The sequence below is a fragment of the Ailuropoda melanoleuca genome, chromosome 2, assembly GCF_002007445.2.
Source record: "Ailuropoda melanoleuca isolate Jingjing chromosome 2, ASM200744v2, whole genome shotgun sequence".
In the NCBI taxonomy this organism is placed as follows: Eukaryota; Metazoa; Chordata; class Mammalia; order Carnivora; family Ursidae; genus Ailuropoda; species Ailuropoda melanoleuca.
The window spans coordinates 88,834,853-88,858,818 of NC_048219.1; the positions used below are offsets into that span (position 1 = coordinate 88,834,853).

At 56.5% G+C, this 23,966-nt stretch overlaps 1 protein-coding gene across 7 annotated transcripts; it reads right to left on the minus strand.

Moving 5' to 3' along the window:
* Positions 1–185: 185 nt before the first annotated feature.
* Positions 186–23,966, minus strand: RORC (RAR related orphan receptor C). Of its 7 annotated transcripts, XM_034654302.1 has the most exons (12): positions 23,849–23,927; positions 21,653–21,682; positions 15,386–15,505; positions 10,624–10,709; positions 10,182–10,323; positions 8,477–8,989; positions 8,134–8,255; positions 7,050–7,182; positions 6,777–6,884; positions 6,483–6,593; positions 5,022–5,152; positions 186–2,126 (listed from the first exon to the last, which is right to left on the minus strand). In XM_034654302.1, the coding sequence occupies exons 5-12, from the start codon at positions 10,192–10,194 to the stop codon at positions 1,965–1,967; spliced, it is 1,293 nt and encodes a 430-aa protein (XP_034510193.1). In that variant the 5' UTR covers positions 10,195–10,323; positions 10,624–10,709; positions 15,386–15,505; positions 21,653–21,682; positions 23,849–23,927; the 3' UTR covers positions 186–1,964. The 7 variants fall into 7 exon arrangements, with proteins under 7 accessions (XP_034510193.1, XP_034510191.1, XP_011223395.2 ...); XM_034654300.1 differs by lacking the exon at positions 15,386–15,505 and having other exon boundaries at positions 23,849–23,966; XM_011225093.3 differs by lacking the exon at positions 15,386–15,505 and having other exon boundaries at positions 5,022–5,131; positions 23,849–23,965.

A 23,966-nucleotide genomic window follows, 5' to 3' on the forward strand; every position in this document is an offset into this window, starting at 1 on the left:
TGCTGTGGCCGCTGCTGCCAAGACCGAGGTAGAGAATAGAGCCAGAAAGCATTTCTCCTTTTTTTTTTCTCTCTCTCTCTTTTTAAACCAGGCGAGAATGAGTATGCAGCAACCCTGTTGGTGCAAAATAAATAAATAAAGCAACCAGGGAGGGCTGCAGCAAGCACCACTACAGGGTGGTGAAGGGGAGGAAGCGCAGGGGGAGACTTGGGGTCCCGGAGGGGTCAGGAGGTAGAGGCAGCCAGCAGCTCAAGAGGGTCTCTTGTGGACATCCTAACTCCCTTCTGGGGAGGTCTGGGGCCAAGCACCTTCCTCAGGGTTGTCTTTGATCTCCCAGATGCAGGGCGATTCTGTGCAGCCTCTCCCTCTCAATGGCCCCCGTGGGTATCATTTTGTGGGGAAAGTTCTCAGTCCAGAACGTCTGATGTGGAGCTTAGTTTGAGACCCCTTGTGTGGGGGTTCCTGAGGAGCAGCTCCAAAGCCTCCCTGGGGGGCTGCTCAGAGTGGGGGCTGCAATCCTTACGATGTTCACGGGTTGCTGGGCTAGAAACCTGGGTCTCCACACGGGAATGAGACAGGAGAGCAGCTTGCCCATGATCTGATTTAAGAACCGCCCCCCGCCGCCCCTGCCACACATACCTCTGGCCTTTAAAATCATTTTATGAAGAATAGCACAAGTTGGGGTTTATGTTTAGCCAACTAAAGCCCTCTCCAGAGAGGCACACAGCACCCCCACATCACCGGCTGTTTATCCCTCAGAGCGGGGCTCACAGCGATTTGTAAAGCCGAGACAAGTGCTGGGGCATGATCACAGCCAGAGAAACGGGTCTGTCCTGTTCCCTGGTCTCCTCCCTGCTAGAGTTGGGATGGAATTGTCTTGTTTCCTTTCCGCAATGACGGGAGGACTCTTCCAGGGCTCTGTCTGGGGCATCTGACTGACTGGTGTCCAGCCATCTCTTCTTTTGGGGTTTCTTGTACTAGAAGACAGCTGGGGTGGGGATTGAGTTTGGGCCACCCCAGGTCTAAGGTTGGTGGACTGGCGCACCACGAAAATGCTCTGGGGTCCTTCAGGGTTAGGACTCTTTCCCTGAGGCCACTAAATACCTCTGAGCTGTGACCTCAAGGAAGACAGAGATTGTGTCAGATCGAATGTGCCTACAGAGGTGCATAATTGCAGCTTGAGTTTGTGTGTGTTTCCTCTGTATGTGGATATGTGTCTCTCATCAGATGTGTGCTGACCCCTAAAGTCTATTTCTAAAGTGCACATAAGAGGTTTGAGTTCTAACTCTATCTATGATGCTCTTGGCCTCCATTGTACCCTATCCCTATACCCAAATCCCATAAAAAAATTATCCCAGCCCCTTACTCTCTTCCATCCTTATCCTCCACATATCCACTTTTTTTTAGACCCTGGAAAAAGGGCAGGATGCCCAACCACTTCCTTGCTGAGCTGAGAAGAAGGGGGAAGCAGAAAATCTAAAGGTCTGGATTCATGTTATATACAGGTCCTTCCGGCCTCAGCCGCCAGTCTCTGAGCTTGACGCATCTCCCCAGCCAAAGCCCACAGGGAAATGCAATGAGGTATTTTAAAAGTCCTGTTCTTAGCTTCTGAGCCCAGAGTTGAGTTCCGTTCATCCAGGGTGTCCCTGAGGACACCATGGTCCTCCTAGAGGTCCTTATGTGCCACCCCAGGCCTCTCAGAAGCTGGGGGTGAAGGGTCATGGGAAAGGAGATGCAACAAAGCTGAGGCTGGAGATGGTGTTCCTTCCTCGCCACCCTCTGGCTCTTGGCCCACTGCCAGGCAAGGCTGTGGGCAGAAAACCAGTCTCAGCAATTGCTCACCCCTAAAGAACAGGCAGGGACCACCCTCCAGGAGCACAGGCAAGAAAAATGTGAAGGTGGGAGGAGATCCAGGGAGGACGGCCAGTAGGCTCTAACGAAGGGAAAGGAGTCCCTCCTCCAGGTCACTCAGACAGCCCTTCGGGTGACTCAATTTCAGTGCTGAAGAGTTCCTTGTAGAGTGGAGGGAAAGCAGCTTGGACCACGATGGGGTGGAGATGCTGGAAGGTTTGCAGCTTTTCCACATGCTGGCTGCACAGGCTCCGAAGCTTCCCCTTGGGTGGCAGCTGGAGGTGGGTTAACAGGGGAGGAGAGTCAGTACTCCAGCCTTCTCCCCAGAGCAAAGATGTCCTCTCCTTCCTGGACTAGGGCAACCCTCCTTGCTTTCCCCCTCTGCACTTGGCACTGGGGCAGTGGCTGGATTAGATCCCATCACAGTGGGGGTATGTGTTTAGGAAACTGGAGGCACGCGAGGGCTGCTGCAGGACGGGTGTGTGTTTTCTGAGTGAACCCCCAATCACATTCTTGCTACTCCTAAAATGAACCCTGGTGAGCGCTCTAACTCACACTTTCTACTCTTACAATAGTGAGAGCCTGCGGCTCTGTTGTAATCTATCGCATGCCTCTTGGACCTTCGTCGATGCTGTTCTCCTCACCTGGAAGACCTTTCTGATTCTTTGCTTGGCTAATGCTTCCTCACTTTCAAGTGTCACCCCCTCTGGGACTGTTTCCCTAATCACCTCTCCCTGCACGAGGGGCCTTTCCTTTGGGCTTCCCTCTGTGTATGTAGCACGTAAACACCATTTTAGGAAAGTGGTCTAATTTCTGCCTTTCCATCCTTGCTAGTTTAATCTCCTTAGGTAGGGTCTCTCCTTGTCTCCCTCTCTCTCTGCATCCTCTGTTCCTGTCATAGTGCTTGGCATGTGACAATGCTCAGTAACTGTTGGAATTATAAACAGTTTCCAAGCAGGTACCCAACACCACCAGTACTCAGCCAGAGGGGAACCGAAGAGGCCCAGAGACCCATGAGGAGACAGAGGCAGGGAGACCTTGCTGGGGAAAGGCTGAGAAAACCATTCATCTTCTGCAGCTTCCTGTATAACCAAGCTCGGCTTGAAAAGACCACTCACTAGCTGCCACCCCCTCCCCCCCACTTAGTTTCCTAGGCAAGGGGCAGTCAGAGAAGAGCAGGCAGCATAGATCTCTTGATATCTCTTGGATTCATCCTCCTCATTTCTCCTGGTTTAGTCTGAGTTTGTCTGGACTATCACAGTAGCTTCATCTCCCCACCCGTCCATCCATCATTCAATAGCTGCTGAGAACCCACTCAGCTAGGCGCTGTGATGGGCTGTCGTGACATATCACTGGGTGCAATAAAGTAGGATGAGATAAAATATCTAGCTTTATTAAATGCCTATTCTAATGAGGGAGCCAGAAAACAAATATATAATATGTCTGAGAAATTCTTAAAGAACAATAATGCAGGGCGAGGGGTGGAGGGTTTTTTGCATCAGGCTGTCAGGGAAACCTCTCCAGAATGAAGAGATGGAGCAAGCCATTTGGAAGACGAGGGGAAGAACCTTCCAGGCAGTGGGAACAGCAGGTACAAAAGCGCTGAGATGCCACCGTGTATGAGGTGCTGAAGGAATAGCAAGGAGGCCAGTGCTGCTGGAACAGGGGCCTGAGGGGGCCGTGGGAGGAGCGGAGGGGAGGAAAGAAGTCGGGGTCATATCGCGCGGGAGGCCAGTCAGCCGTGACAGACTCTAGGAGCTGCCGCTCAGCAGGATGGGCGGCTACAGCAGGGCTGAGGCCTGGGCTCCTTGGCTTCGGCAGGATGGACCAGGGAGGGCCAGAGGCCCCTTGACAGGCCACGTAAGAACTGTTGGGGAGGGGTGATGGTGGGAGGTGGGGGGGGGGGTTGTATTCTGAAGGTGGGGCCGACCAGACCTGCTTCCCAGCTGTGCTCCCAGCTCCAGTCTCTCCTTCCAAGCCTTCCGCCCAGACTTGAAGTTCTTTAGGGTAGAGACTGTGCTGTAAGTCATTTCTCTGTCCTCGGCACCTAGCACTCACTGTGCCTGGCACATAGCAAGGGCCCATTGCTTGAACGATTACATAAATGGTTCCCCTATGCTGGTTCCAAATTAAATTGCCTAAATAATAGCTCTGATGACATCATTCCGCTAGCCTCCCGAGCTCTCCATTGCCTGGAAATAAAGCCTTCCCTCTTTAATATGGCACTGGAAGTCCTCTCTGATTTGCTACCTGACCTAATTTCAAGCTTGTCTTCTGCTACTTCTCTGCCCTCATCAATCAATGCCAGCTCCCAATCTTAGGTGTTAGTCAGAATGTACCATGAGCTAGTCCCCATATATGTACTATTTTGCTTCCTTATTTTTGTTGACTGTTCCCATAGCCTGAAATGCCTGCCTTACCCCCATGAAGGTCTGTTAAAATCTGACATACGTCATGGCCGACCTTAAATGCCACCTTCCTAGGAAGCATTTATGTCCCACTCCGGGTAATACTCTGAATTATTTTTAATCCCTGTTCTATGCTGTCATAACATTCCCCCAATATCTGTTATCAACGTAACCTATCAGGGGCACAGGGATATGGTGGGAGAGCACTGGGATTGAATCTTGCATTTATTACTTACCAGCCATGTGATCATACCATTGGACTAGTTGCTTAAGTCTCCTCGTCGCTAAAAGGAGATTTTAATACTTGTCCTATTGACTGAGGATGACAGCATGTCTGGGACAGCACCTTGTTCATCGCATTACTATCGTATCACATACCGTGTGCTACTCTGTATTACAGTTACTGGTACACGAGCCACTTTGTACCACACTCAAAACCCTCAGTGAGGGCACGGACCGCCTCTCTGTATCTTCCCATTCCATGGTGCCTTGCACAAGCAGGTGCTGGGTGAGTGTTGGCTATATTAAGCCAAATTATTTCCTGTCGGTCCCTCTCAATTCCAAGTTCTCTTAACTTTCCATCTGTACGCACATGGAAGTGACAGCTCACCCCCTTGGTCCCCATGCCGCTGCAAGCTCTCCAATGCAATGTGGCACTCAAGCACTTCCTACTCTGTACCCTTGGAGCCTGGCCCTCACAAGCCCCGGTAGCCCAGCTCCGGCGCTGGACCTGAGCTCCTCCACCTCAGGGACCGCTCCTACCTTTGCCAGGATGCCTTGGCGGTGAGTCTTGTAGAGATGGTGATGAAAAGCCAGCTCCAGGTTGTGCTGCAGCTGCTCGACTTTCCTCTTCTCTTGGAGCCCTGGCCGGTCTGAAGGAGGGCATGGGACCACAGCGAGAACAAGAAAGAACATGGACATTAACCTCCCCCGAAAGGGTGTATCACGGATGTGTGTGCTGGATAGCAGCCTTCTCGGCTGAGTGCGTGTGCTTCCTGGTTTGATCATGACGAGCTCTGGGGCCCGGGGCTTGGCCAGCTGTCTACAAGAAAAACTGGGGAGAGATGAAAGAGATAAAAACATCCAATCTCCTGGGACGCCTGGGTGGCTCAGTCAGTTAAGGGTCTGCCTTCAGCTCAGGTCCTGATCCCAGAGTTCCAGGATCGAGCCCCACAGTGGGCTCCCTGCTTAGCGGGGAGCCTGCTTCTCTCTCTCCCTCTGCCCCTTCCCCTGCTCCTTCTCCCTCTCACCTTCTCTCTCTCTCTCAAATAAATAAAATCTTAAAAAAAAAAAAAAAAGAAAAGAAAGAAAAGAAAAAGAACATCTAATCTCCCGACTCCAAGCGGTCTTCTCCCTGGTACCCTGATATTTCATATAGCCCGTTCAGTGCTAGGATTCCCCTATGAGGGAAAAATGAGACAGAGCCTTGTCGCCTGGACAAGGAGGAGCCCAATAGCAGGTGGCCGTGGTGAAGCCTTCTAGGCCAGCAGCAGGGCCTCTGCAGCCATCCGTGGCTAACTCCAACAGACAAACCACTTTTGCCCTGGCTCCATAAAATAGCCAGAAATCATTTTTTAAGTCTTTATTTCTAATTCGAAGGACATATTCTTGTCTCTACTCATCGGCAGAGCCAGACAACGGATAGTTTTGATCGGCAAACTCTGGTCAGTAGCTCGACCCACTTCTCCAGGTTCTCCAAATACTTAGCGTTCCCTGGCTCAGCCCAGCTGGCTCCGTTCCCGTGCAGTGGGTATCCAGAGTCCTGCCACAGTAGCACACGGTCTCCAAATTAGCTCGCGCACAGCAGTGATTCCCAAGCACATGACAATCACCTGCGGGAGGCTGTAAAAAATCCTGGTGCTCTGGCTGTACCCCAGATCAATGACCTCAGAGTCTCCGGGAGTGGAACCCGGGGAAGAATCACTTTTTAAAGCTCCCCGGTGATTCCAATGTGTGGCCTCACCGGACTCACTGACATGAGAACTCATGAGCAAATGAGAATTCGGGAAGTGGTGCAATTCCACTCACCCTCCTGGCTACCTGGCTCCCCATTCCTCCAACCCCACCTTGGAGGGTGCTTCCCTCTTTGAGGCTCCTCTGAATCTTCTTTCTGCTCTTTAAAGCCATTTCCCAGATTTAACCACATTTGAAGGTCCAGACCATTCAACATCCGTCGCTCCCCTGCCACCAGAGTGTCCCTCAGGCAAGCCCAACGACACTCACTGGCATTGATGAGCACAAGGGCTGTGTAGAGAGCAATCTCGTCCTCAGAAAAGCGCAAGGAGCTCAGGGAGCGGGAGAAGTCGAAGATGGAACTGATGAGCTCACTGCAGCCTGAGGGAGAGAAAAACCAAAGAATGAGCAACGTGGGTGAGGCCATGGCACCCAAGGACACCCACCCTCTTGGTGTTTGGAGCAGAGGGGTGACCTGCCCTGAAGAGAGGGTGCCTGGATCTTGAAACTTTAGATGGGCTTGCCATCTGACTCCTGTCTCTCCCATTTCCCCCTGCCCCTCACCCAAGGCTCGAAACAGCTCCATGCCACCGTATTTGCCTTCGAAAAAGACCGTGTGGTTGTCAGCGTTGTAGGCCCGGCACATCCTCACCAGCACCACTTCCATTGCTCCTGGGGAGAGGGGGGGACATGCAGGCAGGAGTCAGGCAAAGCCAGGGAGCTGGCTCTGTGCCCCTCAGTGTCCTGCTCTCCCTCCTAAGCCGTCTCCCTCGCTCAGCCCCGCCCCGCTGTGTGCTCTGTCCCCCTCCCTCCAGGCCTGCCCCCCTCCCTGGGCACCTGCTTTGAGAAGCACAATCTGGTCATTCTGGCAGAGCTCCATAAAGCCTGAGAGCCTCTTAGCGAACTCCACCACGTACTGAATGGCCTCGGTGAGGCGGTGGGCGCAGCGTTCCCACATCTCCCACATGGACTGGAAGGAAGGAGGAGGGTCCCACTGTAGTCCCGTTTATGACCTGTCGCCCTCCCAAGGCCCTGGGAGCCCAGACTGATAAACTGCGGGCGTGAGGTTCAGAGCTCCCACACTCTCCGCTCTGGTGCGTTCAGCCTATTCTCAGCACAGATGCGCACTCGGGGTCAATCCCTGTCACGTGGCACCCTCACGGAGCTCCCACCAGCCGCTGGCCTGAGTCAGCTGTCGTGGGGCAAGAAAAACATCGGAGAGGCAGCTTTGCCCTCAGAGTTTGCATTTTGATGAGATGAGAAGCACATACCCCTCTCCCCAAAAAGACCGGCCCAAAGGTCTTAATAATGTAGAGAAGCAAAACTTCAGTGCCAAACGAGTGTTTTTAGAACAGGTGGTATTGTCAAGAGTGTGACAGAAAAGGGCATAAACTCAGGAGCCCAGTAAATGTGAGTGTAGCTGCGGCTGCATTGCTGTGGGACCTAGAGTAAGTGTGTTCACTTCTCTGAGCTCAGTTTCCCAGTCTGTTAAAAGCAGAAATAAATGCCAACCTCATGGGTTGCTGTCGTAAGGGTGGAGGGTCATTTATGGCAAGCATTCAGTACTGGGCAGAGAAGGGGCGTTTAACGAATGGTGATCAGGGTTCCGACTACTGCTGTCATTGAGAGGGGACAGGAAAGGAGAGTGTACCGAGGGCTGTACGCACCAAGGTCTAGACGGGTGCTGGAGAAGGGAGGATGAAGGCCCGGCAAAACGTTTATAGACAGGGGAAAAGGAGAACCTCTCATCCATCTGCTAGGGTGTAGACACAGACGCATGAGCACGCATACACCCCATTTTTAAAAACGGGTACGCACTTGTTTCGGTCTGATAGCCTGTCTCGCCCCAGCCCACTAGCACGTGCAGGTACCCCTCTCTTCCCTGCCCCCCACCCCCTCCCACATGGTCTCCTGGCCTCACCTTCCTCTGGTAGCCGGCCACCTCCTCCCGGGAGAAGATGTTAGGGCGCTGCCGGAGCAGGTCCTCCAGCCGCAGCTGACACGTCTCTCGGTAGGACTTACAAACGTTCTGCACCAGGTGCTCTGGGGCCGGAGGAGGAAGGCACAGGCCCCACCTCAGCCAGCTGCTACCCTACCCATACAAAGCACGCTCCTCGGCCTGGCCTACCCCTTCTTTCCCTCCCCTCCTCTACCCCGCAGCTCCCTTGGGCTCGGGATTGGTGTACATGGGGTGCTGACTAGGGCCCCTCTCTTGGAAGCCCCTCCCTCATCATCCCTACCCTCTCCGCCACCCAGCTGCTCACCAGTCTCCGTCACGGAGGCATAGGGCGCCTCCGGGGCACTGTGGAAACTGGGGCTGCAGTAGCCGTCCGGGCCCCGTCCTGGTTCCTCGAGCCCAGGATGCCCGGCGTCCTCAAAACGAAGTCCACATCTATCACGGCTCAGCTGGCTGCCTGTGCTGTAGAAACCCTCACTGGCCTCAGCCTTGCCCCTCTCGGGGCTGTATTCCATGTGAAATGAGGCCCCGTCGGGCCCAGACTTGGCCAAGCTGCTCGGGTAGGAGGACCCGGAGCCTGGGGCTCTCAGGAGGCCAGGGGGGCAGGCCGCGGCCTCAGGCAGGTCAGGCGAGGAGCCCAGGGGCAGCTGCCCATCCGGGAGCCCTACGGGGCAGGCGAGGGGGTCGGCTCCCTGGCCCCCCGCTGGCGGGGTCTTGGCCACCTGTCCCCGCTGCTGCTGTTGCTGCCGCTGCAGCTGTTTCTGCACCTCGGCATGCAGGCTGTCCCTCTGCTTCTTGGACATGCGGCCGAACTTGACAGCTGAAAGAGGTCAGGGGTCAGTTTCCAAGGCAGGAGCAGCATCGACCGGCATTTTGATCATTACAGAATTCACCTGCTCTTCCCTGAAGAAGTGGCTCCAAGCAGAACTTCTCCAGTGCGGCCTAAGTACCTCCCCTGGGGGCCCCCACTTTTGCTCGAGACCCCTCCCACCTCTTGCAGGTGTTTGCCGCAGGACTGAGTCCAGCCCAGGCATTTCGTCTCCTGAGCCAACTCTCCCAGCTGGAAACCAGCTTCTGCTGGTAGCAGAATTCAAGCAGTAAGTCTGGACTGAGGACTCTGGCCTCCTGATGTTGGGGCTGGGGGTGGTCGAGTTGGGGGCCTCGAGCTGTATTGGGGTCACCTCGCCTGTCTGGGAGGGTCGGAGGAAGAGGAGAGCCGAGAACACAGGTCTCCCTGTGGTCAGGCCTGCAGGCTCCCTGGTGACCTAGATACTCACCACAGCCCAACCCAGGCTCCGCGGCTTGTTTCTGAACATCCTCTTCTGCTCTCTCTTTCCTGCCTTTTCACTCCCCCCACACCCCTCCCAGGTGTGGGGGCACAGCCCCTCGCCCCGCCTGCCCCTTTGCACCCCTGCGTGTTTCCTTTCACTTTGTTATTTTGGGCGCTGAAAAGTGCTGACAGGCTCTTTCTGGCTCCTCATCACCCCAGGCCTCCCCCAACCCCGCCCTGGGCTCCCTCTGTGGTGATGGGGGCTGCGCTGAGGGAGTGGGCGAATATCGAGGAGAAAGGCACAGGGAACAACAGCCCTCCCCACCCTCCCACCTTCCAGGTGGTTCTCCGGCTGCCTCAGGCTCCAGTCCTAGCCACTGTCCTGCGTCCCAGCATGGGGCTGGGGGGCCAGGGAGATGGAGCTAGTACTGGAGCCATGGGGCAGGCGGGACGAGGTGCAAGCTGCACGGTAACTGGGCCGCAGGCAAAGGGAGTGAGGACAATCCATCCCGGGAAGAAGAAAGTGAGGAGTCTGGGATGTTGGGGAAAGGAGGGCTGTTCCAGCAGAGGCTACAGTTGGGGACCATGAGGAGCTTTGGTGAGGTGCACCCCCTTGGGGCACTGCCAGCGCAGGCCCCACGGAAGGACGTTTCTACAGGGTAACCCCTGCCTGGCACAGCAGGCCAGGCTGACTCTTTGGAGGCTCCAGGGAAAGCCCGGGGGTCTGCCTGGTTGGCCTCACCGTCTCGGGACATGCCCAGGGCCAGGCATTTCTGCAGGCGACAGTGCTGGCACCGGTTCCGGCTGGTACGGTCGATGGGGCAGTTCTGCTGGCGGGTGCAGGAGTAGACCACGTGACACTGCTGGCTCCGGCGGAAGAAACCCTGGGAAAGGCAGGCAGAGCCCTCGGCTGCCAACCCTGGCCAGGCCCAGGTCGGGCCGCAGGGCTTCCAGACCCTACTCCAGTCCGTTTTCTCTCCTCCCTTTCTCAGCAACCATACAATTGCCACGCAGTCATGTCCCCAGATTAAGACAAGGCCCTCCTGTGTGAGGCACTTCCCCAGCAGCTCCCCAGCTGCCTCAGGAGACCATCCCTAGAGTCAGAACGAGGGCCCAGAACCCCTTCTCCCTGCCTTGGAAGAGACTCTGTGTATGTGTGTGTGTACGCGTGTGCAAATGCTCACCTTGCACCCCTCACAGGTGATAACCCCGTAGTGGATCCCAGATGACTTGTCCCCACAGATTTTGCAAGGAATCACTTCAATTTGTGCTGGAAGAGAGAAGGAACAGGCGGTCAGCCCAGGAACCTGACCTGCCTCCTACCCCGTGTCCCTGGGCGGTAGATCCAGGGACACGATGCTTCCCCGCCCCGCTCCAGCTTGCTCTTCCCGTCTCGCAAAATGAAAGAAGTGCAGTGCCGAATGCTGCTCCGCAAAGGGTCTGGGGAGGACGTTTCGGTCCTAAGGGAGCAGCCAGGAGCTGTGTCAGCCCCGCAGGGGCAGAAAATGCCGCTGCAGAGGGGCCACCTGCTCAGCCCTTCGAGTTGAAAAGCTCCAGTTGCCCCCCTCCCGCCTGGGGACCTAGGAGTTCTCGCTGCTTTACAACACCTGCTTCCCGCCCAGGGGGCTTCCTCTAGGCCACCCTCCCCCAGCAGACTTTGCTCCCATGGGCAGAGGGTGAGGCATGGGGGGGGGGGGGGGGGAGACATGGTGCGCCAGGCAGGTGGCACCTGGGCCGGGTAGAGATGCCAACCATCCTCAGCCTGGCAGGGAAGGCTCAGGGGCCAAGGGGACAGGGTCCACAGAGTAGGGCCCAGAGAAGGTAAGGAGGAGTGAGGTGGAGCCCAGCAGATGGCTCAACAAGCCATGTCTGTCAGATGCTGGCGATCCAGGGCGAGAATCAAACAGGGCGCCGAGGCCCCAGGCCCTGGGACAGAGAGAGGACAGCTCTGCGTGTGTCTGCATGTGAGAGTGTCTGTGTTTATGGGCCCAATTTTATGTGCACCAATCATGAATGTTAGCTCTGGCTGGGACTAGAGACCATTTCATTCAACCTTTGTCCTTTTTTCCCTATCCTTTTCTTTCTTTCTTTCTTTCTTTCTTTCTTTCTTTCTTTCTTTCTTTCTTTCTTTCTTTCTTTCTTTCTCTCTCTCTCTCTCTCTCTCTTTCTTTCTTTCTTTCTTTCTTTCTTTCTTTTCCTTTCCTTTCCTTTCCTTTCCTTTCCTTTCCTTTCCTTTCCTTTCCTTTCCTGATGGAGGGATAGTATACATGAGGTAAGATGGTTGGTCCAGGTTTGTGCAGCTAGTTTGCCCCAGAGCTGAGTCTATACCCTGGCTCCCCTGCTTTCCATTATGCTGTTCCGTGTACATGGCTTTTCGGGTCCATACATCAGTGGGCATGTTGGAGGGTGTGTGTACACATGGAAGGCACATGCAATTATGAGCCAGCAGGCACACCTACCTGTTTGTGTGTTAGTGTGTGTTCATTGGCCAGTAGGACCCCCAGCTGCCCACTGAACTCATCGTGGCCTTTCAGGGCTCCAGATACTTCTCCTCTCCTTCGCCCTGTCCCTGTCAGTGCCACAGCTCTCTACTGAGTTTCAGGGACTAGCAGTTGGCCTTATCCCAGCTCATCTTCGAAGGGGAGTTGGGATTCCCACTATGTCAGGGGTTTTCATCCATCCCAAGGGAACGGGGTTCTCTTCTCTGCCATTGGTGCCCTACTGCCTCCCCTTTGAGTGGGGAGGCTGAGGCTGAGCAGGTCAGAAAAGTGATCTAACGCCACGGCCCCAGCTCATTTCTGACCGGCCCCCCAACCATGTCCCACCCTGAGGGTCAGTGGAGGCAGCAGCTAGCCTGTAGGGCAAACCTGTGTCCCGGTGAGCTTACCTCCGGCCCAGGCCTGGACCCTGGTCATGTGTAGGGTCTCCTGATGTGAGGTGGGAGGGGACTGTGGCTTGCCCACCACCCCCTGAAATTTTGTTTCCCTCATCTTGAGACCGTCATCCCCTCAAGCCAGCTTTGAGCTGGGGCAGAGTGAACAGCCACCTCCTCATGGGGGACAGGGCCTGAGGGTATCGGAAGTTCCTCCACAGGAAGTCCATTCTCTCCCCCACCTCAGCCCCCACTTGCCTGCCCAACACCCATCCAGGAGGCTGTGATCGTTGGGAACAGATGGCAAGTGAGCCTTTCAGATTCTTTCCAGTAAATGAAGAGCAGATTGGAATGCATGGAAGGGAAGAGAGAACAAGAGGGGACTGGTGGCTGGAAAAGGGGCAGAAAATGTGGAGGCACTTGTATGTCAAGTCACTTAGATTCTCTAGGCCTAGGTTCCCTTGTCAGTGAAATCAGGATAGAAAAGGACATTGCTTGTCCGTGGGATGACGTAGGTAGGACGGTAGGCGTGATGACATTACCTGTGGAAAGCGCTGTGTTTGAGAGGCAAACTGTACATACGCTGTTAGCACAGAGCAGAGCTGAAGGCGAAGAAACGCAGTGGGCCCTGAGGCCCAGCAGCAGCGCTCGGGCCCCATAGCGCCTGTGCTCACCTCCACACCTTCCCCTCCACCAGCGTGGGTCTCTCTCCACAGTGGCCCTCAGCCCAGAGAGGGGAGAAACCAACGTGGGTCACCCAAAAAAGTAAGCAGAGGGGAGATTAGGCCAAGCCACAGTGGGAACTCGGACTCTAGCCCAGCAGGCAACCACAGGCCTCCCTGCCTCTTCCCTTCTCCCAGAGCCACATCCGTGTGCGTGTGTACGCCAACCACACAGGTGACCCAGACACATCTCTCCCCACCCCACACCTGACCCACTGCTGGTCCCGGCCCCAGGAGCCTCACAGCACTGGAACCCAGACCTTGTTCGTCTCATGGGATGACGTGGCCAGCCATGGACACCCTTCCCAAATACCTGTGCCCAGGGGGACGCTGGAGTTCGGACCCCAGCCACCAGGCCAGCCACCCTTCAGGGTTCCCCACCCACAGGCCCCCAAGGCAGAGGTGCACAGTGAGGTGGGAACAGAGTCAGAGGTTCTGAGCTAGAGAGACCAAGAGGTTTGGGACTGGCAGACAACACAGACTTAGACCCCGAGATGGAGAAACAGGTGCAGAAACACAGAAAAACCCACAGTGATGTCCTGGCCCCAGTGCCCTGCCCCTCACCCTGCCTGCACCATCAGGCCCTCTGCTCCCACTGCTCCCTCCTTCCCCTGCCACCTGTACTCTTTTCAATGCCATCTGCCTGAAACCTCAAAGAGAAAGTACCGGTGCGCGTGAGCGTGACTTGTGGAGGCGGGGAGGGGGGAACGGGAAGGGCTGGCAGCCGTGGCAGTGGGGTGAGCAGAAGCTGAAAAACACCTCGGATCCCTCACCTTCACAACCTACCCCTGAGCCCCTGCCTGAAGCAGCAGGTGATGGGAACCCAGATTGGGGAGGGGGAGCTGAGTAATCACAGGATTACTCAAACTGTTGCCCTGGAGCCTGGCCTGCCAGGAACTTACCATCTAAGGGCCTGACGGTGCCAGGAACTCGAACCAAGCAAAGGTCAGGCCTGTCTAGGCCAGCCCCTGCGGCCCCCGCTGCTTCAGGAAGATCTTTGTACCTCACTGCTGCTCTCTCCCAGGGCCCATCAAAGGAAACTCTCCCGTTCCCAGGAGACAGAAGTGCCTACTAGCTCGTGAAAGCTCCCGAAAACATCTAGTGACTGCGTGACTCTAGTCCTTTGTGTTTCAAATAAGATCATCAAGGGATCTTGTGAACATTTCGCGAGCAGGTCCCTACTCACGTCTGGGGCCCAGATTCTGCGTTTGGACAAGCTCTGGTTGGTGCCCACGCTTGCCGGTCCTCAGCCTACACTTTTGAGTAGCAAGAGTTTAGTCCCTCTTGAGGATTTTGGGCCAGGCTGCGCCTCCTGGGGGATGAGGATGGGGTTGGCCATCTTTCCCCCAGCTCATTCTCGTGTCTTCTCCTCAGCCTGGGAGACCTCTAAAGCTTCATTCTGATACGGTACTGGGCAAGGAAAATGAATCTCTCCTGGGTTGCTTCAGAGACTGAAATATCCCCAGGGAGCTCATTATGCACACCTCCTATGTGGGCAAATCCGGTAGTGACAAGGTGGTCTGTCTTCCCCTCCCTCAAACCCCTCTAATCTCACCCTTCCCACAGCTGTGAGATTCATTGATAGCGCTCTCTGAATGCATCCAGAGCCTGGCCCAGTGCCACCTTAGGAAGCCAGCCCTGGGCCTTGTCCAGGTGCCCTACGCCACAGAGAGGAAGTGGTAGGAGCAAAGGAGGGGCTCTAACCCAGGGGGATCTCTCCCCTCAAACCCCAGAACCTCCCCCAGCCCTGCGGGAGAGTGGATGCAGTCAGAGGAGCTGTGGGACTTTATCTTCTCCTGGTGCTTTGTCAGTCTCCAGCTGGGCCTTCCTTCTCCTCTCTTTCTCTCTCCTCTTCTCCAGTGGACAGTGATTAAGGGGGGATAGTAATGATAGACATAAGCCTTGGTGAATTCTTACTCTGTGCCAGGCTTTGCGTATGTGTTTCATTAATGATTATGACAACCCTGGGAAGTAGGCATTACTTGCATTGTCCCTGTTTTACAGATGAGAAAGCAGTCCAGGAGGGAGTAAGTGGCTTGACTAAGGTGACACAGTCTGATGTGGCATATGTGGCATTTGATCCCAGGTCTCTGTAATGCAAGAGCCCATGTTCCCACCTGTTAAGCCATACCCCCCCGGAAGGATGAGATGCCCACATACGTGGAGGAAATGGGATAGGGGATAGGGGACGAGGTTGCTGGCTGCAGGGGAAAAGTGTGAAGAGTGGAGGTGGGCTGGGAACAGAATTCAGAGAGGACCCCCCCGTGGAACTAAAGCCAGAACTCGTGTCTACTGTAAAGACCCACAGGGACATGGTTCCCTCTGTCCCAGCTCTTCCTCTTCAGTGCCCACCTCCTCCTTCCTTTACTCGTGTCTTGGGGCAGGCTTCCAAGGCCAAGGTGGAACAGCTCGCCTGATCTGACAGAGTCCCTTCGGGGGTGTGCACTGGCTTTCGTGCATCTCAGTAGGCCTCTGCAGAGATGAATGAGTGAATGGGAAAGAGGAATGCAACTCTTTTCTTAGCTTAGCTCCCCCCAACCCCCCACCGGCACGGAGACCACAGCTCTGGCCAGGGGTCCCCTGTGTACCCCAGCCTGTCACCAGCCTCCCTCCTTTCTCAGCTCTCCTTCCCACAGCTTCTGCAAAGCTGGAAACCACAGTGGTGGGTGCCACCACAGGGGAGCAGGAGGGGGAGGGTTGGTGGGGGGCCAGGAGAGAAGCCACTCTACCTGGTGAACACCACTCCCAAGCCAGGGTGAGAAGTTTCTGCTGATACATCCAGATCCCAGGGCTGAGAAAGTAGTGAAGCTAAAACTCAGGTGGGCGAGGGAGAGTCTGGGGTTCTGAAAAGCCACGAAAGACAGCCAGCCACCTGAAACCCCTCCTGATGCCCCCGCCACCCCCGCAGTCTGGGACAGGAGAAAGGAGGGGAAACAAAAGAATTGAGTGAAAACAACCAGTGAATGGGGGGAGGGGATGAATCACCAGGAAGCAGCTCTGAGGAGTGGGAGCCCCAAGTCACAGTCAGCGGCTTCCCCGCCTCCAGGTTGTATCTCTCTTCCACAGGGCTCTGCTGTTCCAGGACACATGGAACCCAGGGACACTCTGGCTCTGGAGCTGAGGCCCTGCCCTCTTACTGATCCTTCCCCAAATAGACACCCCCATCTGTTCTGAGCCCGGAGTCCCAGGACCGAGTCGCAGGCTCAATAGGAGTAGACGTTAGATCTCAGAAGGGACTAGCCATGGAGACAAGAGGAGACTCCAGGGCTGTCTTCGTTAGGAGGACTCTTAACATGGGAAAGTCCCTGCTCCCTGTTTGAGTCAGGAGCACAGAGGCAGGGCAGGGGAGGGAGCCCCTGGGAGGGGTGGGGATACCAATACCCACGCTTCACTGTAGGGGACAGGCTGGGCTGGGGGTGTTTGGGATTCCTGTTAGGAATGGAAGAGAGGAAAAGGCAAAGGTTCAGGGGTGATACAAGGAAGGAGGGGGTCCTTGGTGAAGTCTTCACGTGGCCCTAGGCTCTCAGGATAAGAACTATGGCATGCTGGGGACCTGGACTTCTTTCTGGCCCACTGCTCGTCATTATTGTGACCAGACTTGGAAAGATGAGGGCACAGCAAAGACAGGCATGCCGCCTCACACCTGCGTGCCCCCCACCTCGCCATCCATACCCAGTGCTGGGGCCTCACGCCTCCCGGCTCCACATTGGCCATATCCTCGGAGAGAGATGGCTACGGCCACCATCCCTCTGGCTGGCTGGGAGTCTGGCTAACGGACACTTCCTCCTTACTTAGTAGCGGGTCGCCATGGCAGGGAGCTGTGGGATCCTTTCAGAGCCTCCATGGACTCCATGCCTCCCCCTCTCTGCCTCTCCAGCCCCGATCAGCACTCTGCGTCTCCCCTAGGCTGCCCATCCTCCCCCCTCTGCATCTCTCTCTGTGTACCTTTCCATCTTCTGTGCCCCACCTCTGCCTCGGGTTTCACACTGCGATGTTTTGGCGGTATTTCCTAGTATTTCTCCATTTATAGCTCCATCAGGACATCATTGGCCTCTGCACCGCTCTTTATTTCCTGGTCTGTGTCTGTCCCTTGGTCCCTGGGTGTGTCGCAGTCCCCAGCCCCCAATGTGCTGCCTCTCTCTGGCTATGGTCAGAGGGCGTGGAGGTGGCTGGCACTCACTGGGTGTGTGTGTGGCGGGGTGGGGGGGCAGTCCCGTAACCTGGGGCCGTGACATAGCCAGAGATGTCCAAGTGAGAAGGACCAGTGGCATCCACCCCCAGATCAGAGGGGACCCCCTCTCCTATCTACCAGCCTGGATGGAGCTGTTGGGGGGATATCATGTAGAAGATCCCTCATTCAGTCCTGGGGACTCCGGCTCTCCTGCCAAGCTCCTTGCTTACTAGGGTGGATTTGCTGACTGGGGGCCATTTCTGGGAAGACTGGTTTGCTAACCTTTGCTGCTAATCGGAAGGAGCTAGAAGGAAGCGAAAGCTCCAAAGGGCCCCTCTTCCTGTGGAAGTTTTTGGCTCTTTTCCTCACCCCTCCTGACCCACCCCAGCTCATACACTTGCACTGGGATCTTGGTCCCAAGCTCACACTTTTCTATGGCCTCCTCTCCATCTATGTCCAGTGAGAGCTGAGATGCCTTCACTCGTCTTGGGGGTGCTCACCTTGGGGACCAGGGCTCTCTCCTTGGTCCTGGGTCCTCAGAACTGGGAGCCTTTCCAATGTTGGTTTTGTTTTTAAGTTCAGCTCTCTTGTTTTGCTGATGAAGAGACCAGGGCCCAGTGGTTTGCCTGAGGCTACGTGGCTAGTCAGTGACAGAGTTGGCACCAGAACCTGGTCTTTAGACTCTCAGCCCATGGGTCTTTCCAGGTCCCAATATGGCCTCCCTTCTGTGGTTTGTGGGAAGACACCAGGTTGAGGCTGGGGCTGCCTCAGGCCTCAGGGCACAGGGACATGGGCTTCCCTTTTCCTCATTTGCCCGCTGCTCCGAGAGGCTCTCTAACTTTCCTTACATGAATACAGGGATTGTCTGACTTACCCATCCTTGCTCTGCTAGAAGGCACAGGGACCCCAGACATCTGCCTACTAGCTGTTGACCCATGGCTCCACGCCAGGAAGGGGGTGAAGCTGAAGGCTTTCTGCTCCCGTCTCCCCTGCCCTATCCCCGTCATCAGATGGGTGACTGAAAATGGGCACACACGCGCACACATGCGCTAAGACCTGGACGTGGGGTTCTGACCCTCTCTACCTGCCCGTCTGCCTTGCCTCTCCCTGTCCTGCTGCTTCAGGCCACAGCAGCCGCTCTGGCTCCTCTTTCACCTCCCTCGGGGGCAGGTTGGAGGCATGGAGGGAAGCCCAGCAGTGGGAGTCTTCTGAGTTAGCAGCCTTGCTCTGCTACAGCGGCAGGGGCAGGGTCGGGGGAGAAGCACTGGCCTCATGGGGTTCAATCCTTCCTTGTTAAACGAGGGCCAGAGCCCCTCAGCTACTCCTGCAGATCCTTCCAGGGTCCACGGCAGAGTCGTTCCTCTACGGCCCCGTACTATCCTGCTCTTACACTCCTCAGCTATTCTACCTGTATCCCAGCAGACACTGGCCTTGACGGGGACACATGCTGCGGGCAAGAACGAGCACTCAGCTTTGCTCACACTGTCCCCAAGACACCCCTCTGTTCCAGAGGCCCAGGGATGACAACAGCATCCAGGCTTCCCCACTCCCAGGTGGCCCCATTCACTTACTTCTCATGACTGAGCCTTGGGCTTTGCCGCCTTAGCGCTCTGTCCTCAGCAGGGGCTGGTCCAGGGATGGGGCACAGCTGGCAGCTGGGTTGGGGGTGAGGCCCTTTCTGCAGAGCCTCAGCCCGCAGCTCTGCACCTAGCTCTCTCCCAATTCTTCTGGGCCAGGGGGGTTTAAGCCACCACCACACAGGTGGCCCAGTGACAACCCCCCCCACTGCATCCCCACCCCCTCTGGGGTGCAGCGAGTAGGATGACAGGCGCCCCACGTGGCCAATCTGGGCCTGGGGCAGGGTGTGAGGGGCGGGGCAGCCAATTGCAGGGGGCGTTGGAAAATTCCAAAACCACATGCGACAGCCACACGCGGTAAAAGCTGTTTCCACCCGCCAGGGTAGTTCTGGCTGGGGAACCAGAATGGAGCTCACAGGAACCTGGCCAGGTTCCTACTCCCCCTCCCACTGAGGACCCGAGCCTGACACTCTTTGCCAGGTGAATCCAGGGACAGGGATGTTTCTAGAGGTAAGTCACAGGATGCCTGCCCCGGGGGCAGTGGCTTGTGCCAGCTAAGAACCTGTAGACTGCCAACAGCCACCCAGTGGGGTGCAGTCTGGGAGGCTGCCCCACCACCCACCCTGCTCATGCCCTCCCTACAGACTACAGACGTGGTTTATGCCCTGGGGCTAGGGAATAAGTGATAATAGCAGCGGGACTAATCATCAGACAAATACCCACTATCTGCAGGAAGTGTTAGTCTGTCAGAAGTTTCCTCAAGAGCAAAACTGAAATTGGAATGCAGATAATGATGATAATGATGTCATGATGGTGATGGTAATAATAATAATAATAATAATGTTTACTTTGTGCCAGAAACACTTAAGGTTTTATATGGATTATCTAATACTCACAAAATACTTTATGAGGTAGGTGCCATTATCCCCATTTTGAAGATGAAGAAAATGAGACACAGAGAGGTTAAGTAACTTGCCCAAGGTCACACAGCTAGTAAGTGGTGGGGTCAGGATTCAAACTGAGGCAGTTTAGCCCCAGATCCCACTTGAGGAATGGGATGGTTTCTTTGGTTCAAGTCTGCTCTTGAGGGTGTCTCAGCTTGGGAAGCCTCCGGGCATGTGAGTCTAGAGTTTCTTGGCCTGGGGGTCCTTCTGAGGGGCTCCCTCAGCCTCATATCTGCTCTGTGAGGTACCTCAGCCTGGGGGTTCCCTCTTCAGGGCCCTTCAGTAGCTAGGCCCTCTCTTGGTCTGGGAGTCCCTCCTGGGTTCTTCCTTCTTGGGCTTGTCTTGGACCCCCTCCTTGGGGTTATCTCAATTTGGAACCTATTTTTCTGAGCCTGCCACCCCGGGGGAGTCATTAATCTCTTCTGGATTCTCTGAAGCAAACTTCCTAAGAGGCCTCTGATCTTGCCAGGCCTCTAGGAGCTCCTCAGCCTGGTACAGGCCTTGCCCTGCTGGCCTGCCTCTAGCTCTCAGGACCCGGGCAGTGGATTGCGGGAGGGGCTGTCACCCCGGCTTCTCATAGGACACTCTGGGGTGGGGGTGGGGGCATGATCGCACCGGACCAGTGGGCTGGGAAGGGGGAAGGGGGCGTGGTCCTGGCCAAGGTTTCTGCGGTAAGAGGTTAAGGTAGGAATGGAGCGTAGCCTCTTCCAGTTCCAGCTGCTCCGAAAGTCCCCCATCTCCCTCCCCACCCACATATGGTCCCTGGCTCCCATCCCCCAGCTCACGAGCACGTCACTCCTTGACCTGCTTTCCTCCTAGGGCCCTGCTCAGCATTTCCGTGGGGCCCTGTGGCTAGGGGCAGGCGAGGCACCGATCAGGATTGTGCTGAGCAAAGCAACCCCCCACCCAGGAGGATGTAGCATCCTGGATGGCCCCCCAGCCCCTGTCTGCCCAGATCAGGGACCAGGCGATGCTGTTGCCTCTGAGATTTCTCTGCTTGAAACAGGGAGGCTCTAGGCAATCCTGGAAGCTAGAGCAGGGTCAGTGAGCTCTCGGGAGGAACTGGTGGGTAATCCAAGGGAGCGCCATGGAGAAATGCGGGTGGTCTCTCTTGCCCCAGCGTGGTCCTCGGTCCTCATTAATTCAGGGCCATATGCTTATGGAAGCCTTCCCCCAGAGTAACCTCAGGCCGTTAAGGGCGCGCATGGCTCTGATAGGATATGAGCTTTGGGACTGAGGTGGAATGGGTGAATAGTAGCTTCTCCCACAAACTAGGGGGATAGACCTGATGTGCTGAGAGATCCCTAGAGAGGATACATACTCGCCAGTATCCATTGGGAAGTCCTTCATGAGCTCTAGCCCCCTTCCCACATGCTGTTGCCTTTCAGGGCCCAGAGTGTCCCTGTGTGTCACATTTCCTACAGAGGTGAAGGCTTTCCTGCTCTCCAGCTCTGTGCAGCCTGGCTCGTTCACACCTCGGGATGTGTTAACCACCGAGATGAACTCCAAACAGGGCTCAGCTGCCACAGAGCCTGGTGGTGCAGGCTCCCCGCGTCCCTGAGGCTGCCCCTGCCTCCTCCTGCTCTCTATCTCCCTCCTCCCCGCTGCGGGCTCCTGTGCCTCTGTCCAGCACCCCTCCTCTCCGTCTCCCAGGGACTCCTTTTACAATCATTCTCTCCCTGCTCCTGCGGTGCTCCCTCCCTGCAGGCTTCCCCCTGATCTCCCCTGGCCCTGCTCTTAAGGTTTCTTCGCCCATCCCCCTGCTGGGCTCCCCACCTCCCCTCTTTCCCTAGGCGCGCCTCTGCCTGGCCCCTCTGTCTCTGGGCCTGCTCAGAGCCTTTGTCTGGTGCATATCCCCAGGAACCCCGCCGAATTCTAGCCACGTCTCCACACCCAGCACCAGCTGCCGCCCCTACCCTCTACTCACAGGTGTGGGTCTTCTTTGCAGCCAGCAGCTCTGGAAAGAGAAGAGAGGGGGCCGGGGCCAAAAGCTGAAGACCGCGGGCACCAGGAGACACAGCCCTCCCCATCACAGGCCCCATCCCACCTCGCTCCTTCCTCCAGAACCTGAGGTCTGAGCGGAAGGTGGGACCTTCCCCCGCAGCACCCCCTCTTCATCCTCTGCCCTGCAGGTCCTCAGAAGCGCCAGGCTTCTCACTGCCTCTGGGAGTTCCCCGGACTATTCCTTCTCCCGGAATGCCCTTCCTGACACCTGGTCAGCGTAAAGCCAACTTCGCCTCATCCCTCAGGCTTCCGAGGCCCCTCTCTCCGGCCCTCCTCAGCACCGCGTTTGGTTTCCCGATACTCCCCACGTTGTTACCTAACTGCTATCACTGTGTCGTTATCCACGAAATGAGGCTCTCCCGCTAGCTGGGAAGCTGCCTGCCTCACTGACCTTGTGAGTCCCAGAGGCTTCATAGTGGCGGGCCCATTAGAGGCTCCCGATAAACATTCTGCAGCCAGAGTCACGTCTCTGTGGGAGTTAAAGCTCTCGGTTGCTTATTTGTGCCTGAAAGCCCCTAGGACCGCCAGAGGTGTGGAGGCTGAGAGTAAGACGCTGAGGATGTTTGGAGGAAGAGGAGGGAGAGCTGTGAGCACAGACCCCGCTCTGCCTTCCCTGGCCTCTGGCCCTCCAGCCTGCAGAGGAGGCAATCCCTTCCTTGGGTGGTCCAGGCAGAGAGCAGGCAGTAGAGTGCCCAGGTGGGCTGACGTGGGGTGGGCAGGGATGCACATGCTTCCGAGGGGAAGCATTAGCTAGAATGTCGTGGCAGCGGTGGTGGCGGTGGGAGTGGAGTGGGTGGGGAAGGTGGTCATTCATTTACAGCATTTATTGAACACCTACCAAGGGAGCCCCTGGGAAGAGGCCTCCCCTCTGAGACCTTGGTCCATTTCCTACAACCTCACAGCAGTTCCTCATAGAGCACAAGGCCAGCCTTTTGTCCCCGAAAAGGCTGTCCGCGACAAGGAAAAGCCCTCATGCCCTCTATAGTCTCCCTAAACTCTGGATCTGCTCTCCTGTTCTATTTTTCCTTCCGCTGTGCAATCCTGGACACCTCTCCACCATCCCCACACACTGTCCCTCTGCCCAGGAGATGCTCCCCACTGGCGGCTTCCTCCACAGGGCAGAGTGGGGGTGAACGGACTAGAAGGGTTGGGCTCTGCTGGGGTGGGGTGGGGGAGGACTGCCCAGGGAAGGAGTGGTTCCATCCGGCCCCTCCCCCCTCCCCCTGATCCTGACTGGCCCCACCCAGCTTCCTCCCTGACGTGGCACCCTCTCTCTGGCCTCCAGCCTTGCACCTCAGAGCAGCCCTGGGGTGGGGGTGCTCCCCTCGCCCGCCAGCTGCCTGCCGGGACAGTGGACTTCTTCCTCCACCAGGTGGCCCCGGAGCCTGCCGGCACTCACTCCTTCGGTGCTCCTAGCGGACCAAGCATGCGGCCGCGGGCCCTGATCTGAGAGGGTCTGAGTTAGACCATGCGTGGGGCCAAGGACTGCCTGACTCTGTCTCCCGCTGCCTGACATTCTCAGCAGAAATGAAACCCCACACTTCTGGGACAGTGGGGAGGAAAGTGCCAGGCTAGTGGGCATGGGCAGCTGACAGGGTGTGGTAGCTTCCTCCCCCAGCCCTCAGTCTGTCACCCTTAAAGGCAGGACAGGGTCCTCCATTGGTGAACAGAAGGCAGAGCAGCCAGCCTCCCAGCCACTGCAGAGGGTTCTGCTGCCCGAGTAAAGCAGTGTCACCAGCTCTTCACAGGGGGCGCACACGCTTGGGAGGGCCAGCCCACATTCTGACCCTTCCTGGGCTCTGCTCTTCCCCCCCACCCCACCCCCACCCTGCACCTGTCTCTCCCTTCTCCACTGCTCCCTTTCTTTCCTCTCCATGTGTTTCCTGCTTCTCCCAGTTTCCATGCTGTCCTCCTCCGCTGTGTCCCCAGCCCCTCCTCCTGCCTCTCCTTCACTTTCCATCAAGACTGGCCTGCGTCCCCTGCCAATCCATCTCTCTCCTCCTTTCTTGTCTTGTCCTCCTCCTCCTCGCTTCTTGACCAGACTCTTCCAATCTCTCTCTCTCTTCTGAACCTCCTGGCAAGTCCTTTCCACCTGCCTGCAGGGCCATGGGCCTCTTACCCTGCGAGGCTCGGTGCTGTCTCTGTGGGGCCCTGTCCATGGGGCAGCTCCCTTGGTGCCGTCCTTGCTGCCCTGGCTGCCCAGGAGGGCAGGGAGCAGGGCCCAGGGGAGGGAGGAG